The 16,605-nt window shown below is 45.4% G+C and overlaps 1 protein-coding gene and 1 non-coding gene across 2 annotated transcripts; one reads left to right on the forward strand and one right to left on the reverse strand.

The window, feature by feature from the left end:
- Positions 1 to 322: 322 nt before the first annotated feature.
- On the forward strand, positions 323 to 15,958 carry klf3 (Kruppel-like factor 3 (basic)). The gene is made up of 6 exons (XM_054604849.1): positions 323 to 658; positions 9,139 to 9,199; positions 9,762 to 10,314; positions 11,059 to 11,185; positions 13,452 to 13,618; positions 13,726 to 15,958. Exons 2-6 carry the CDS (start codon positions 9,158 to 9,160, stop codon positions 13,905 to 13,907), a joined length of 1,071 nt encoding a protein of 356 aa, XP_054460824.1. The 5' UTR covers positions 323 to 658; positions 9,139 to 9,157; the 3' UTR covers positions 13,908 to 15,958.
- A 551-nt stretch (positions 15,959 to 16,509) lies between these two features.
- trnap-agg (transfer RNA proline (anticodon AGG)) lies at positions 16,510 to 16,581 on the reverse strand. Its single transcript has one exon. It is a non-coding gene; the product is annotated as a tRNA-Pro (tRNA).
- Positions 16,582 to 16,605: the final 24 nt, after the last annotated feature.

Genomic DNA, 16,605 nt, shown 5'->3' on the forward strand with positions numbered 1-16,605 from the left:
CCTAAACTGTGGCAGTAGCTCGTTTTAGATGTGAGTAAAGCCTCCTGCTTCCACCTTCGGATTGTCTCCAAACTTGAAAAAACTTGAAAAGTGTGTGTTGCAAAAAATTGCAACACACACGCGCACACACACACACACACACACACACACACACACACACACACACACACACACACACACACACACACACACACACACACACAAGCGGACCACCCCGCCCCGGTCCCGCCCCGGTCCCCGCCCCGCCTCGAGGGCCCGACCCCATGGAGAACAGACAGTCAGACCGGATCATGTGACAGCGATAGTTTCTGAACGACAAAAACCGGAGAGACACACGCGCGCAGAGACACACACGGCACGAGAGAGCGAGAGAGAGAGAGAGACACTGACACAGAGACACAGAGAGGGAGTTTCGCAACTTCGGGAAGTTTTGTGGAGCGCTGGATCAAGTGGACCCGTCTGGTTCCTGGTTTCTGGTTCCTGGTGTTTTTCCGAGGCTGATGTCAGTGACACAGCGGAGCGCCGACCGTCGCCTGCGTCGCTTTCTTTCACCGGACTAGCCTTTGGTTGAGTTTCTCTCTGCGGGACACGTCCAGCGGGTCCGTCGAGGAACTACCGTCTCTCTCCTGGAAACAGACCCGTGCACACCGTCTGAGCGGTAAGTGTGACACCGCGACCGGGGCCGGTCTCCGCGGTGACCCGGTGTCCTGCTCTCTTATGCCCTATCGGATGTGGGACAGCTGTTTGTTTTATTATTATTTATTATAAGAAAAGGAGTCCTTAAAGAGTTATTCATGGGGGCCAAGCTGTGTGTGTGTGTGTGTGTGTGTGTGTGTGTGTGTGTGTGTGTGTGTGTGTGTGTGTGTGTGATTGATTATCCTCATTACTTAGTTATTCCAAGTTATTTTTTCTGACATTTTTGTGTGTTGAATCAACATTTTTGCATTTTTCATGTTGTTTAAAAAAAAAAAAAGAGAGAGAGTCATTTAAAAATTCTGTTTAACAACGGCAGCAGGGAGACTCTGCTATTTATAGCCATCAGAGCCTTTTTATAGAACACAGTGTGGTTTAATTAATGAACATAAAATAGTGGTCCAATACAGGCTACTGGGGGACAGACAGACGCTCTTATGGTGATGTGTGTGTGTGTGTGTGTGTGTGTGTGTGTGTGTGTGTGTGTGTGTGTGTGTGTGTGTGTGTGTGTGTGTGTGTGTGTCGTCGTCCCCCCCCCTGTGCAGTTGGTTCCTCTCATTTTCAGTGCTGGTGACTTGTAACGTCCTGTGAATGTGTGGTGGTTTAACATGGTACAGATGACTCAGTTGATCTGTTTTGTTGTTTTTATTTGATCATTGAAGAGATTAACTGGTTAGTTTCAGAAATGTAAAATAAATATTGATGATTGCCCAATTACAAGTTTTGGGAAACCGAGGTGACACATGCATGTGTCAGATCGTATGCTTAAAATCTCTTTGGAGAAGCTGGGATCATTTGCCGTATTTGCTTGGCTAGGCAGCTGAAGGGATTCATCAATCCTTTAAATCACCTGCGGCTTCTTCTGTCACCGGACGCTTTGATTGATTGATTTATTGAGTTATTGCTTCAGCTGTAAATCTGGCTGTCAATTTCAGGCTGAATCTGATGCCCCCCAGCAGCGTTCTGTCTGTCTGTCTGTCTGTCTGTCTGTCTGTCTGTGATGAAAGATGATCGTCAGTGTTACTGAGTGCAGTGTCAGACAAACAAACGCACACACACACACACACACACACACACACACACACACACACACACACACACACACACACACACACACACACACACAGAGAGGAGCGTAGTGACAGGTGTGTGTGTGTTCAAACAAAGTCAGTCAGTCGCACCTGAGCTTCTTTGTTTTACCTCTGGTTTCACTGCATCCTTTATAATGCACATCTGTGCGTGCGTGCGTGTGTGTGTGTGTGTGTGTGTGTGTGTGTGCGTGTGTGTGCTTCTCCGTCTCTGTCTCTCCCTGTTTCCTGTGCTTTGTTTCAAGGCTGAGGCTTGCGTCACACATTCCACTTGGCATATGAAGCCCTTATCCTGTTTAGAGCCGAGAGTGAGAGAGAGAGGGAGGGAGGGAGAGGGAGAAAGAAGGGAGGAGAGAGGGATGTGGATGTGGGGGGTGGACGGGTGGAATGAGGGCGACCTCTCTCTCTCTCTCTCTCTGCCTCTTTGTCTTACTTTACACTCTTCAACCTTTCTAGAAAAGTTAAAAAAAGTAGGATGACTTCTCTTTTTATTCATTTTGTATTTATTTGTTTCTCATTAGAGAATTACCCCACCCACCCCTACGCCTTTTTTTTTTTTTTCTTTCCCCTGAATCAACATGCTGATGTTATCTGTTGGAACAAAATGCACACACACACACACACACACACACACACACACACACACACACACACACACACACACACACACACACACACACACACACTGCTCAAAGGGCATGTCCGAGGGAACATTAGGGCTAAACATTAAACTCCTGGATGCCGAGGAGTTGGTGGCTCTCCGTTGGAAGTGAGGGGAGTAAACGCACCGCGGTCAACAGACAGCCATAAACGTAAAAGGAGCTGTAGCTCGTTACACAACTTCACACGCGTGCCAGCACATGCGCGCACACACACACACACACACACACACACACACACACACACACACACACACACACACACACACACACACACACACACACACAACACACAACACGAGTGTTTGCTTTTGAACCACTGGATTGAGCCACTGTGGCTGTGTAGTTCTGCCTTACCCCCCCCCCCCCCTCCAGCCCCCCTCCCCATGTTTGAGGTTCATTGAAGTTTTGTCATATTTGGTCGAAACCCACTTCGTTTTCTTCCCCGTTCCCGTCTCTCTGTTCTTTCCACTTCCATTTTGACATAGTTTGGTCGGAGCGGCTGTTTTCTTTGCCCTGTCTCTCCTTCCATAGCCCCCCCCCCTTCTCTCCTCTCATTCTTCGTGTAGGGAGGTGCAATGTGTGTGTGTGTGTGTGTGTGTGCGCGTGTGTGTGTGTGTCAAGACAGGAAACCGCAGGCCCCCTGCAGCAGCAGCAGCAGCCCCCCCCCCATTTGGCTTCACTCTCCTCCTTGGCTTCTTTACACCCCCCCGACCCATCACGCAGTGTGGAAATAATAACAGTCAGACTAAACTCTGAGGGCTTCCGCTTCTCCCTCTTTTTCTCGCTGGCTGCCTCCCCCTCGTCCTCCCCCTCGTCCTCCCCCTTGTCCTCTCTGTCCTCAGTTGTCTGGAAAGCCTCAAAAACGTTGCTCTCTTTCCGACAAGTACGGCTCGAAGGTGCTCGCATGCGTGTGTGTCTTTGTCAGTGTTTGAGCCTTGTGTCAACTCCGGTGTGTCTTTTTTTTTTTAATGTGTGTGTATTCTTGCGTGTGATGATGGATCCTGTATTCCCCCCCCCAACCCCCCCCTCCCCCCTGTTGGCCCCCTCTGGCTTCCCTCGAGGTCTGCAGGCCTGCAGCCCCGCAGTCTACTGGAGAGGAGCTGGAGAGGGGCTTGCGTATGAGTGTGAGGGTCTGGGGGGGGGATGAGAAGAGGAGCTGGGCTGGCGGCTCAGATGAGGGAATAGGAAGCCAGAAGAAGAGGAGAGGGGGCTTCAGCAGGGGGCCCTTAAAATGAGAGGAGTCAGAGCATGTGAGGCGTTATCAGGGGAGTCAGGAGCAGGAAGTGAGGTAAGGGGTTGAAACTAAATTAAAGCAGCAGAAGGACGAACTACATCGGAGGTGAGCTCAGAAAAAGGAAAAGTTAAACGCTGGAAGATTAGCTCATCACCTTGATGACTCATGCGGCCTAATTGGGACGTTTAGTTATATAAAACAATCAGCGCGCTTCCCAGAGGTGACGCGGCGCGAGTCCAGAGCGCGCGCGTGAAGTTCCGCACCGCCAGCGATGGAGCGCGGCCAACGCTCGACTGCTGTGTCAGTCAGGCGATTTGTGATCAAAGCGACAGTCGCAGTGTAACACAGCACGGGGCCAACGTGAGGTGAGACTGACGAGGTGGAAGAGGTGGTTAAGAAACGGAGTCAGAAGAAGTGAACTGAAGGCTGCGTGTGTGTGTGTGTGTGTCTATTGCGGCGTGTTCTTGGACAAAGCCGTTGTCTGGAGGTTTCTGGTCTCTCTGGTGATCTCATCATCTTCCAGCCTGTTGCCATTAGATGGTGTGTGCGTGCAGCAGCGATTTGTGTCTGTGTCTGCTAGAGCGTGTGTGCGTGTCTGCAATAATTTAGTCCTTCAGTGATTTAGTGTGTGTATTCTGTCGAGCAAGCAGAAACTTGGTGTGCGGCTGCTGCAAGTGTGTTTTAAGGGTCTGTGTGTGTGTGTGTGTGTGTGTGTGTGTGTGTGTGTGTGTGTGTGTGTGTGTGTGTGTGTGTGTGTGTGTGTGTGTGTGTGTGTGTGTGTGTGTGTGTGTGTGTGTGTGTGTGTGTGTGTGTGTGTGTGTGTGTGTGTGTGTGTGTGTGTGTGTGTTTCTGTGTGTGTGGTTGAGTCGGTAGCCAGGGACTCCAAGCCACAATATTTTTCCCCTTCAGTCGGGTCGTTTTCATATCATTCATAGAGAGGGAGAGAAAGAGGAGTGCGGGGTTGGTTTGCGGTTCGAATAAATACAGTAGTGAAGAAGAAGAGGTGTGGAGGAAGATCTGGAGGTCCAGCCCGAGGGTGGAGGAAGAGAGAGAGAGAGAGGGGTGTAGGAAGTGTTTGCTGAGTGGGTTGGGGTTGAGTACACAGTAGCTCCACTGACCTGAGAAGGACAATATTTGCAGACCACACTTGACATGCACAAACACACGCCCACACGTAGGGAAGAAATAGTCCCTGAAAACTCCGGTCAGGGCTACTTATTTACCAAAAAGGTGCAGCACGCACCAGTTTCCCTCACATCACAGTGCGTGCGTGTCCTGTGATTCCACATCAGAAGGAAGCTATCAGCACCAGTAGGCGTATGATGACGAAGAGGTGCAACTGCTGTCTGCTTTCCATCTCGCAGAAAATAGGTTGTTGTCCTCCGTCAGATCCGTTTGACCCGTTTGAAAACACAAACCGTCAGAGGATCATTTTCATTGTCAATCAGTCCGTAGATTATTTTCTGGATTTGTTTATTTGTCATTTGGTCTATGAAATGTCAGTTTTCAAATTTCCTGTCACGTCTTCAAATGTTTCGTTTTGTCCACCAGCATTCTGAAACCCAAAGACATTCAGTTTATCGCCACGCAAGATGAAAAAAAAAAAGCACCAAATCCTTAAAATATAGAAACTTAAAAGAGGGAATAATTGGTTGAACCCATATTTTTTTATTACTGATTAATTGTCTGTCATTGACTTATTGATAAATCGCTGCAGCTGTAAAATGTGACACTGATTTGAACACAAGTCAATAAGCCACAGCTGCAGACCATCCTTTCTCTCCCGGGGCTTTGTGGTTTGTGGAGGCGTACCGAGTTGCACGCTGCGCTGCTAAACTACATTTCTTTTCCTGCGATTGTCTCAACTCTCTGTGTCTCATTGTATTAATTCTGTTACGATTTACCCCGAGGGAAAGTTATTTGTGTTTTTTCACAAGGATGGTTTCCCCTCTCACCATCCTGCCGTCACGTTGCCTGATAACCCCCGGTTCATTTCCCTGTGCGGTACACCCTCACCACCTGGCATCCACCTTCAAAACAACAGCAATTATCTGCTCACAGGGAGACACATGTTACTGTTAATCTCCCTCCGTTGCTTGCATACACTGTATTTCAGACTTGAATGGAGTGGCTTGTGTCTGAAGCTGATGCTAGTGTGCCTTAAAACTTGCATTCTCTCTAATGGCCATCGGGGGGCGACTCCTCTGGTTGTAAAAATAAGTCAAATTGTATAGAAGTCTATGAGAAAATGACTCTACTTCTCACTTGATTTATTACCTTAGTAACATTGTAAACATGAGTTTATGGTCTCAATCTCTAGTTTCAAGTCTTCTTCAATACAGCATGATGTTGATTTAGTAAATTATGGTAAATTTAGAGTAAAATAGTTCATAAAGCAGAGTATGCTTTAGGGCGGGGCTACCTTGTGACTGACAGGTGGCGACCAGAGCCGTATATGTCGTCTCTGCCACAGTCCCAACGGCCACAATGCCGAACTCGAGGCTTCAACAAACCTATTGAAAACCTCACGTCCACTTCTTATATAGTCTATGGTCTGAGTCCACAAATCTTTTTTGTTTAAGATGCGCAACTCCTTATTTTCCTTCTGCTGCCACACACATTTTATTTACTTCCAGTTCGAACACGTTTGTATTTGTTGGTGCGTTTTAGCGCTAGCAGCGTTGTAAACAATGAATGATATTTGGCCACAACCCGTCCGGTCCGGGGCCTGTTTTTTTGGTGCTTTCCGTCCGTGACGCTGCGTCTCCTTGTTTGCAGATGTGCTCAGTTGTGACTCAGAGATCTTGCAGTACTCTTTCAGTACTCCGGTACTTCCAGTCCTTGCTGCATTGCTGTTTTAGCATAAGATAAGATCACAGGAGGGACACAAGGAGAAAGGGACTTCCTCGATGTCCACCAAACACGCTTGTGTACATTTGACATGTATTGTGTCTTTTGGGACAATGCATTTACGCTGTACTTAACGTTCACTTACGCCTTTTGTCCTTTAGCAGTTTCCTGATCCGTTTGTGCTTCATACCTGCTCTTATTGCCACCTCTGTTTGTTTGCTCAACAACCACAATAGAGAAACTGCTTGACCTTTAGTTGAACTACAACTACAATACAAAACCCAAATTAGAAAACACACCCTCTCTCACACAAACACACACACACACACACACACACACACACACACACACACACACACACACACACACACACACACACACACACACACACACACACACACACACACACACACGGGCCCCACCTGACTCTTTGTTTCCTCGGAGCCAGGCGGAGGGTGAGGTATCAGTCGTCATGTTCACACCCTTCCTGACCCAGCGAGCGAGCATCCTGCTCTCCTATTGGTCCGGTCCTCATCTAGACTGTGTGTGTGTGTGTGTGTGTGTGTGTGTGTGTGTGTGTGTGTGTGTGTGTGTGTGTGTGTGTGTGTGTGTGTGTGTGTGTGTGTGTGTGTGTGTGTGTGTGTGTGTGTGTGTGTGTGTGTATGTGGGGTGTGAGTGAGTGTGTGTGTGTGGGTGTGCAACAGTGTGAAACAGTGTGATGTTCTTTCCCTTTTGTTAATAATTAAAGGCTAACTTGTCTCCAGACTGTGGACTTTAATCAGGACACACACACACACACACACACACACACACACACACACACACACACACACACACACACACACACACACACACACACACACACACACACACACTCACTCAACCCCACTCATAAACACACTTGTCCAAGCACAAACACAGTCATCGCAGCTGCACCTGGCCATTCCAAGCCAAGGTAACTGAAACCACCTTTGAAACCTCACACGCTTTTGGTCCAAACACTCAACAGACCTTAATGGGTGGCGTGTGTGTGTGTGTGTGTGTGTGTGTGTGTGTGTGTGTGTGTGTGTGTGTGTGTGTGTGTGTGTGTGTGTGTGTGTGTGTGTGTGTGTGTGTGTGTGTGTGTGTGTGTGTGTGTGTGTGTGTGTGTGTACCATCACTGTCTATGACATAGTACAGTTTTTTTAGACACATCACACTCTGGTGGAGTCTCGTTAACCGGCCCGTCGTAAAGTCGTCTGACGGACAAGTGAGCAGAGCTTCTGGTCATAAATGCTCAAGTAGAGAGGAGGAGCAGACATGTAAAGTCTCAGATACAAAGAGAGATGTTTGGTTTTTTCTGACGTGATTTACTGGAGATGAGGTCCACACACACACACACACACACACACACACACACACACACACACACACACACACACACACACACACACACACACACACACACACACACACACACACACACACACACACACACACACACACACACCTATACTTAACTACAGACCCTCGTCTAGCCTTTCCCTCCACTTGAGGTAATTTACTTGTCATCACTATGCAAAGATCTGTCTGTCTGTCTGTATGTATGTATGTGTATGTGTGCGTGTGCGCGTGCGCGTGTGTACGTACCCATTTAACTTAAAAAAAATGTCTCGCAGTTTTGCTGTTCTTCTGACTTTGAAAGGAAGATGTTGTTATGAATTATTGATGGCGTTGTACAGTAAAAGATGAGAATAAGGACAGTGGTAGAATGTAATAGGTACATTATCTCAAGTACTGTTCTTAAATACCATTCTGAGGTACTTTACTTCAGTATTCCCATTCAGTGCCACTTTACACTTTTTCCAGAGGGACATATTTTACTCTTTACTGCACACATTTACTACTACATTTATCCGACAGCTGGAGTTTTATTTTCTAATGAATAATTCACATAAAAAAAGATAAGATTATAAAATACCACACATTAATAAAGATCAAACCAGTGCTTCTAAACCTTTTTATGCTTTCAACCCCTCACAAAATAAAGCAGTCTCATTGAGGCCCCCTAGTCACGTTTCAGATGTCTAGGAGTTGTCGGCTCGGAGACATGTTCCCTCTAAACTTCTCACATGGTTTCGTTTAGGCAAAACAACAGTTCTGAGGCTCAATGAGTTCGAAATATGGCCAACGTTTCACAAAACAAAGGCAAAGGTTAGAGAAAAGTCTCAAAATCTATGAAGCACAAACATGTTTTCTCTCTCTTCTGACACCATGAATCAGCTCACGACCCCTGACATTCATCTTGTGACCCTTTAGAGGGGCCCGACCCTTAGGTTGGGAATCACTAGACTACCAGTCATAGGGGCAGATTTTTCTACTTTTAATAATAAATGTATATTCAGGTTTTACTTTTAGTGTGTTTTTGAATTATACATGTAATAAATATGTATAATTAAAGGATCTGATTACCTGCTTACCACCAAGTAAACGTGGTTATGGGTCATTACTGGTTTCCATATTGGACCATACAGAACAGAAAAGTAGAGGACATGATAAATGAGTGTGTAAATGCGTCGTTATGTATTCCATGTGTGTACTGATGGCTGCATGTGTGTGTTTTATTTTGTAGGAGCCTGGCCTGTGCAGCCATGCTGATGTATGACTACCCTCTGAAGACAGACATGGAGACGGTAAGGACTGTGTGTGTGTGTGTGTGTGTGTGTGTGGGGGGGGGGGATTTGTGTGTGTGTGTTTGTGCGCGTGTGTTCTCCCATCATGCCCAGACATGTTTTCGATGGCGTACAGTAACTCGGACTGACACACAATCCTGCTACGTGTCTAGACAGACTGGTTCCCACATTCCAGCACTTCCTGGACAAACATGCTGCTGTTCACTGGACATTTGCATACAATGAGTGCAAACACTGCCAGGCAGCAGGCTAATGAACATACACACACACACACACACACACACACACACACACACACACACACACACACACACACACACACACACACACACACACTGAGACGTAACAGTCATCTGCAAACAGAGCGGAGTTCAGAGTTTTTGGCTGTCTGTAGTTGTTTGTGTGGCAGAAACATGTTTTCCGTGTTCTTCAGTGCAGAACGGAAATTTAAAACTGCTCTTTTGTCCCCCTTCACGGCTTCCTTCTTCTGCATCCTCTCACTCTCTCCTCTCCCCTCTCCCCTCTCGCTCTCGCTCTCTCTCTCTCTCTCTCTCTCTCACAGTCATTCTACCCTCCGTTAGTGAAAGCCACGGAGCCATACGGAGTGATCTTCTCCCACTCCGCCCACATCTACCACCCAGCGCACATGCCCGCCTTCGCCCAGCCCCACACCCCCAGCAACCCCACGCACACCCAGCTGGAGCCCGTGGACCTGTCAGTTAGCAAGCGCTCCTCCTCCACCTCCTCATCCTCCTCCCCGCCCTGCTCCTCCGCCTCCTCCTCCCCGGCCTCCTCGCGCAGCTCCCCGCCCTCCCCTTACAGCGTGGCGAGCCGCGGCTCCCCCCGCTGCTCCACCCCGCACGCCCAGCTGCGCTCCTCCCCCTCGCACGCTCACCAGCAGCCTACACCCTCCTCCCTAAACTACCAAGCCATGGTGGGCCCCCTCATCAGCTCGGGGTCTGGAGTCATCCAGGGGTCAGGGGTCATGGTGTCACCGCTCATGGTGCCTCTGTCCGTCCTCTACCCCTCGCCTCTCCACCTGCACCAGTCGATAATGGTGAGCCAGCCTGTCGCCAGTGACGACGACCGTCATCGGAGCAGGCAGCACAAAACAGGTGAATCCCCATATAATGTTTTATTCACATCACTTTCTATTTCTATTTGTTTAACTTCAATTCAGTTCAGTTGATATGACATTAATTAATATTGAACTAACTGTATGTGTTGCTAAAGTGTTTTAGAAAATGCCAAATGAAACAAACAAAAGTTGTTCATTTAGAATTCAATGAAATAAATAAACATGAAAGAATTTAGAGATCATAACAGTTACACATCACTGTAAGAGTGCTGGTTTACCAGACAATGATTATGTGGGGGGAAACAATTCTCCTTAAATGAACATATTATTTTCTGAAAATGGGGAAGTGCTTTTCATTTCCTCTGTTTTTAGAATATCAGTTTCAGCAAATTCTTAGAGAAGCCATGATCTGTTTCCTGTGGTCAGACGGAGGTCACGGAGATTCACAGAGGTCACCATCTCTGAATCTCCTGTATTTGATACACACTAAGATGCACACATAACTGACATATACATATCAATAATGGCTTGTTTGCAATGTCCTCCTCAAAGAAACATGCTGCTAGCAAAGCTAAAATATATTTGACCTTTTTTATTTATTTATTTTCTATATCTTATTTCAAGAGCCAAATAATTAAAAGTGAAAAGAACAAAACATTCCTGTGGCTTTGCAGAGTTCATCTTAATTTGATGTATGAAATATTAACAACATGTTAATGTGAATACATCACGACTGTGCCGCAGGACTGACCAAACTGACCAGTAATTTATATCCACTCAGGTCACTGCGGCGACGCCCACGACATGCACAAGTCAATCAAAACGGAGCCTCGCTCTGAGCTCGCTCACGACCTCCACGGCGGCCACGAGATGAAGTCGTCAGTCATCAGGATACCGCACGAATACGGGTGAGCGCATGTTGAAAGCAGCAACACATGTTTCACAAGCTTTTCGCCGTCTGCTGCAGAGCTTCCCCTTTAACTGTATATGGAAGTGGTGTTCAGAGGCTTCGGCCGGATCCCTCTCTGTTCCTGTTGTGTGCGTTTTTAAAAAATTCAGGTGCAGTCCCAAGGCCAGGACTGGGTTTAGTTTGAGACACCAAAAAGTAGGATTCAATCCAGGGAGCATCTATAAACTGTGAATATTACATAACATTCAGTAAATGAGTGTGAGATGGAGCTTTTTGAGCACAGAATACTTTTATTTTTGCAAGTACGTAATAAAATGTTGTAGCAATGAGTATTTCAATTGTGTACAGTACATATATTTTTTGTGTCCACAAACAATAACAACTATCCCCCTGCTCTCTATGCTCTTATTCTCACATTTTAGCAACGTGTCTGAATTTTAGGATTCGTTCCTATATGGCTTCTTTGCCTCCAGTCCGATCGCTTTCCTGTAAACTCTCTGCTGTCCTCTCTCTCTTCTAAATGCCTAAAAGTGCGGTCTCTCCAAGCTCTGCTTCCTCTTGTTGTTGCGGCGGCGGGAATGTGGGTGAGCGGAAGTCGAGCGCAGCTTAAAGCCACTTGGAGAAAACACAGGACCAGTAACGCAACAAGTGTCGTGAACGACAAGTGAACACACCGACTGTGATTGGCGTTTTTGGTTCCCCCATTCAACCGCGGCGTCCTTTTTATTTTCCTCGTTTTCCGGTCTCGTCCGGGCGGCCACACCTCTCACTACAGCTCCTCATCTTTCTAGTCCGCCACTTTGTTCAAGTAACCCCTCTGCGATCTTCTCAGCTTCCACCTCTCCTTTCTTCCTCCTCTCCTCCCTCCTTCCTCGCTCCACACTTCCTGTGTTATTATTTTTTTAAGGCTCTCATTGTCTGGCATCACCCACTCCTTCTTCCCTTCCCGTTCCTCCTCTCCTTCCTGTTTCCTCCTCTCCTTCCTGTTTTCTTCCTCCTCGCCTCCCGTTGTCATCTGTTTTTGTTCCCATTTGTTCTCCTTTAACAAAATAATGGCTTTCCCTCAGAGAAATGATAGCATGTCAGATAAACGTGTAATGGTGAGGGAAGGCTGCCAGTCAGTTCTTGCTCTACTGTAGTAGTCAGGGCGGTTACCATTACAGGCCGCTGTTGTCCTCCATGACTAGGAAATAATTGCACCCTGAAGGGGAAAAAAAGTGGGTGTGTGTCATTATCAGTCATCACCTCTCCTCTCAAGAGACAATGTAAAATACTATATGTATATTGTAAATTGTAAAAACTTTGCCCCATGTGTATGATAATGATGGGTTAGCCAAAGTGTGTGTGTGTGTGTGTGTGTGTGTGTGTGTGTGTGTGTGTGTGTGTGTGTGTGTGTGTGTGTGTGTGTGTGTGTGTGTGTGTGTGTGTGTGTGTGTGTGTGTGTGTGTGTGTGTGTGTGTGTGTGTGTGTGTGTGTCTCACGGGGGATTTTCAGCACATTCCTTTACACCAAACTGATCTGCGAGGGATTCCTATTTCAACACTCGACACCTGCTCTCAACTGCCACTTACACAGCCCTCCCACACACACACACATACATACACACACACGCACTCTTAAATGATAGTGCAGAAAGACAACTACGTCTTGTTTTCTTTTTTGACCGTAAACACTTGAAAATGTCCTTTTTTTTGTTTTTGTTTTTGCTCCGTTCTCTTCCATGCTTTTGTAATTTGCTCTCTGATGTCGTTTAATGGACTTTGAGGTTGAACAGAAAAGCTTTTCTCACACACACACGAGGCGCAGAGTATTAGAAACCTAATCTTCTCGATGTTGGAGAAGATTATTGGAGGTATGAGAGTGTTGCAATGTTGCATCTATTATTTCACAGTTTTTTCGACTTCTTCTGGAGCTCATTTTTCCCACTTTCGGCTGCGTGCCAGCATTCGTGTCTTCAAATTCCAGTGAATGAATCATTGAACGGTTCACTGAAATCATGAGAGAGTTGACAGGACAATAGGGAAGGCGTGGCAGACTGTAAAAAAAAAAAAAAAAAAAAAAAAAGCGGGAGGTGTTTTTTTTTTTTTTTTTTTTTCAACTTCCTGACGAAATTGTTATTGCATCAGAGGAGCCGCCGCAACCAAATTAAACTTGCTTAAGATTACGTTTTCCACATCATGAAGTAGTCACATGATGCCCTCTCCTGGTCAAACCGGATGAAGAAATGGGACTCACAGCTGCTCTCCTCTTTGTGTCTCTCTCAGGTGCAACAACCCGTCCGTCATAGTCCATTCAGGCGCCAAGCATCCTCTCCCTGCCGAGTCTCCGGACACGCTGAAGAAGCGGCGAATCCACCGCTGCGACTTCAACGGCTGCAACAAAGTGTACACCAAGAGCTCCCACCTCAAAGCACACCGCCGGACACACACCGGTAAGAGTCACGCACACACTCAGTACTCTAAACATTCACACCATCTTGAACAAGCTTTCCATTCCTTACCTTCTTTGTTTCTTTCTTCTTTCTCCCCCCTCATGCAGGCGAGAAACCCTACAAGTGCATGTGGGAAGGCTGCACGTGGAAGTTCGCCCGTTCGGATGAGCTGACGAGGCACTTTCGCAAGCACACGGGGGTCAAGCCGTTCCAGTGCCCCGACTGCGAACGCAGCTTCTCCCGCTCCGACCACCTGGCTCTGCACAAGAAGCGCCACCTCCTGGTGTGATTAAAAAAACAAACCTTCGGGAACCAGGGGGCAGCTTTAAAAAGAAACTCGGTGCTGGTTTCGACGTTTGGACTGCACCACTTTGACTTGATGGGGGGGATTGGCGGGGGATTTTAAAGAGTTGGCCTTACACACAGGGAGTGGGGAAACGTTCCTCAGGGTGCAGCTTTAGACCCTTTCGCCTCATTGGTCCTGAAAGTTAGCCGAATAAGCCTTTTAATCATGTAACCGTCACAAACCATCCTGCAGATTTATCATCAGCTCGGTTTGACTTTAAAATTAAAACAAGGACCAGCTGTGGAAGGCCCAGACACTTTAAAGAAAAAAAAAAAGAGGCTGCTGCTTCTCAGCTGGTCTGAGATGCAGCGCCCTCTTGTGGCCCCAGAACCAAACTGCATCGACACACCGCTCTGTTTCGGCCACATCCAGCATTCTCAAGCTTCTTCATCAGCTCTCATTTCTCTGCATTCAGTCAAAAGTAAAGATTGTGCACACACACACACACACACACACACACACACACACACACACACACACACACACACACACACACACACACACACACACACACACACACACACATATACATATACGTTATTTGCTAGCTAGGCCAATATAATGTGAAACTCCAGAATGTATCATATCTCACCTCCTGTGCCTCGTGTCATACATACTTCAGCTTTCTCGCACCGGCCGCGGCTACCTGTGACATAACGCTAATGCTAATTCCACCTTTATGGACCACCACATCAAAACACCACACACCATATCTGCCTCTGTAAGCCTACATCATGAAGGGACTTAAAAGAAAACGGATAAATAACACAACAGGTAGCCATTGCTCGCTTTCTCTTGTACATAAATGCACATGTTTAACGGCACACACACACGAAAACATGCACTTAATAAAAGAAGCCTCGGTCTGGTGTGCTTTTTTGGTATTTGGGTTGAAAAAAAAGTGGGACTCTGGGTCTCGTTCATTGTCGGAGTGAAGTGTTTTTTTATGTTTTCATTCAGAAATGTGAACGTTGTTGCACAGGGGCATTATTGTGTTAGAGAGGAAAAGACACCACTGTGTTGGTTTAAGGGTAGAAGCAATGATATGTCTTATATAAATTTTATGTATCTATATACTATTGTGACACAAAGGTAGCCTTTTTTTTATCATATATGGCACGTTTATATGGGAAAAATACAAAGGGCAAAGCAGGGAAATTTGCTCTTTGATTATTTAGTTTTTTAGGATCAGATGAGGTTCATTCCAGCCCGCTACACCGGATATTTGTAATTTCAAAGTAAATAATGTTAAATTCAACAGTTTCTTGAGAGGAGGTGATAAGATATATTCTCCTAATTACACCGTCCCATTTTAGAGCACACAGTTTTTATTTTATTTTACAGAGAAGAAAATATAAATAATTTAGCTCATAGTGTTTTTGTACATGTCTCAAATGTGCACTTTATATACATGTATAAATATACAGCTAAATATATTGCTAAAACATTCCCAACATTTTCTAATCATATCTAATCAGTTTTTCTATTCACCTGCTGGTCAGTTTGATCAGAAACATATAACAGGTCTTGGTTTGTCATTTTCTAAACATGTGATTCCAGAAGAAGGTGTGATCCTTTTTATTTTACACACACATATACACACGTACACACCGAATGTAGCGGCTATACTGATCTGCATTTTGCCCCTGTATATTCTTTGCGGTTTTTGCTTGTACATGTTTTTTTGTATTTCTGCAAATATAAGTTGTAATATATATATATGTTATATTTTATAATTGATTATTAGACTGAAAGGGCAATTAAAGGTTTTTTATTAAGCATGATTTTGATACTCTCATAATAATGGATATTATACATTTCTATAATGTTCTGTCTATAATAAACCCTGTCTCTTTTTAATCTAAACGTTGGCAATTCAAAGGGAACATGTTAAACTGTGAACATATAACTGTACAGGTCTATCTGAAATTTTTGCATTTATTTTAAGAAAGAATATTCATACCACTTAATAAACTTATTGATGATATTTGCAATATGGAGTGTTGTGTCTTGAATTCTGTTTGGGTTTGTACTGAAACTGTTGTCTGAGGTTGTTTGTAGTTTCATCTCATAAGTTAAATCTCTCTTTGTTTTGCACTGACTTTAGCTTCAGTTACAGTTTATTTAAGGTGCTTAATGAATCACCCCTTATTGGACTCTTGGCCCTCAATAATAAAATCTAATCGTATAGCATGAATTTTATTGCGCTAATATTCCATGTTCCCCATCAATAATTAATTCAAACAGCAAACACAGAATAGATTTTACTAGTTGGAGACTTTCTCTAAATTCTGATATGATGTGATATTCAAGTTTTATACACCATATTTAGACCCTACTTGTGTATCATAACACACTTGGCTTAGTTCATCAGTAGCTTACTAAATTGCTACTTGATATATGAAATAAATTATAATTCTAGCAATTTAAAATTTCATTTTTACATATATTTTGCTTCAAGTGCTACAGAACAATATAAAAATAGTTTGTTTATATAAAGGTCAGCCTAATCGAACCATTCCGTATCTTTCCGAATGAAAACAGAGGGCTCGTCCGGGATTTGAACCCGGGACCTCTCGCACCCTAAGCGAGAATCATACCCCTAGACCAACGAGCCGATGTGAACACAACGGGATAATAG

Source organism: Anoplopoma fimbria, chromosome 9 (assembly GCF_027596085.1).
Source record: "Anoplopoma fimbria isolate UVic2021 breed Golden Eagle Sablefish chromosome 9, Afim_UVic_2022, whole genome shotgun sequence".
Lineage (NCBI taxonomy): Eukaryota > Metazoa > Chordata > Actinopteri > Perciformes > Anoplopomatidae > Anoplopoma > Anoplopoma fimbria.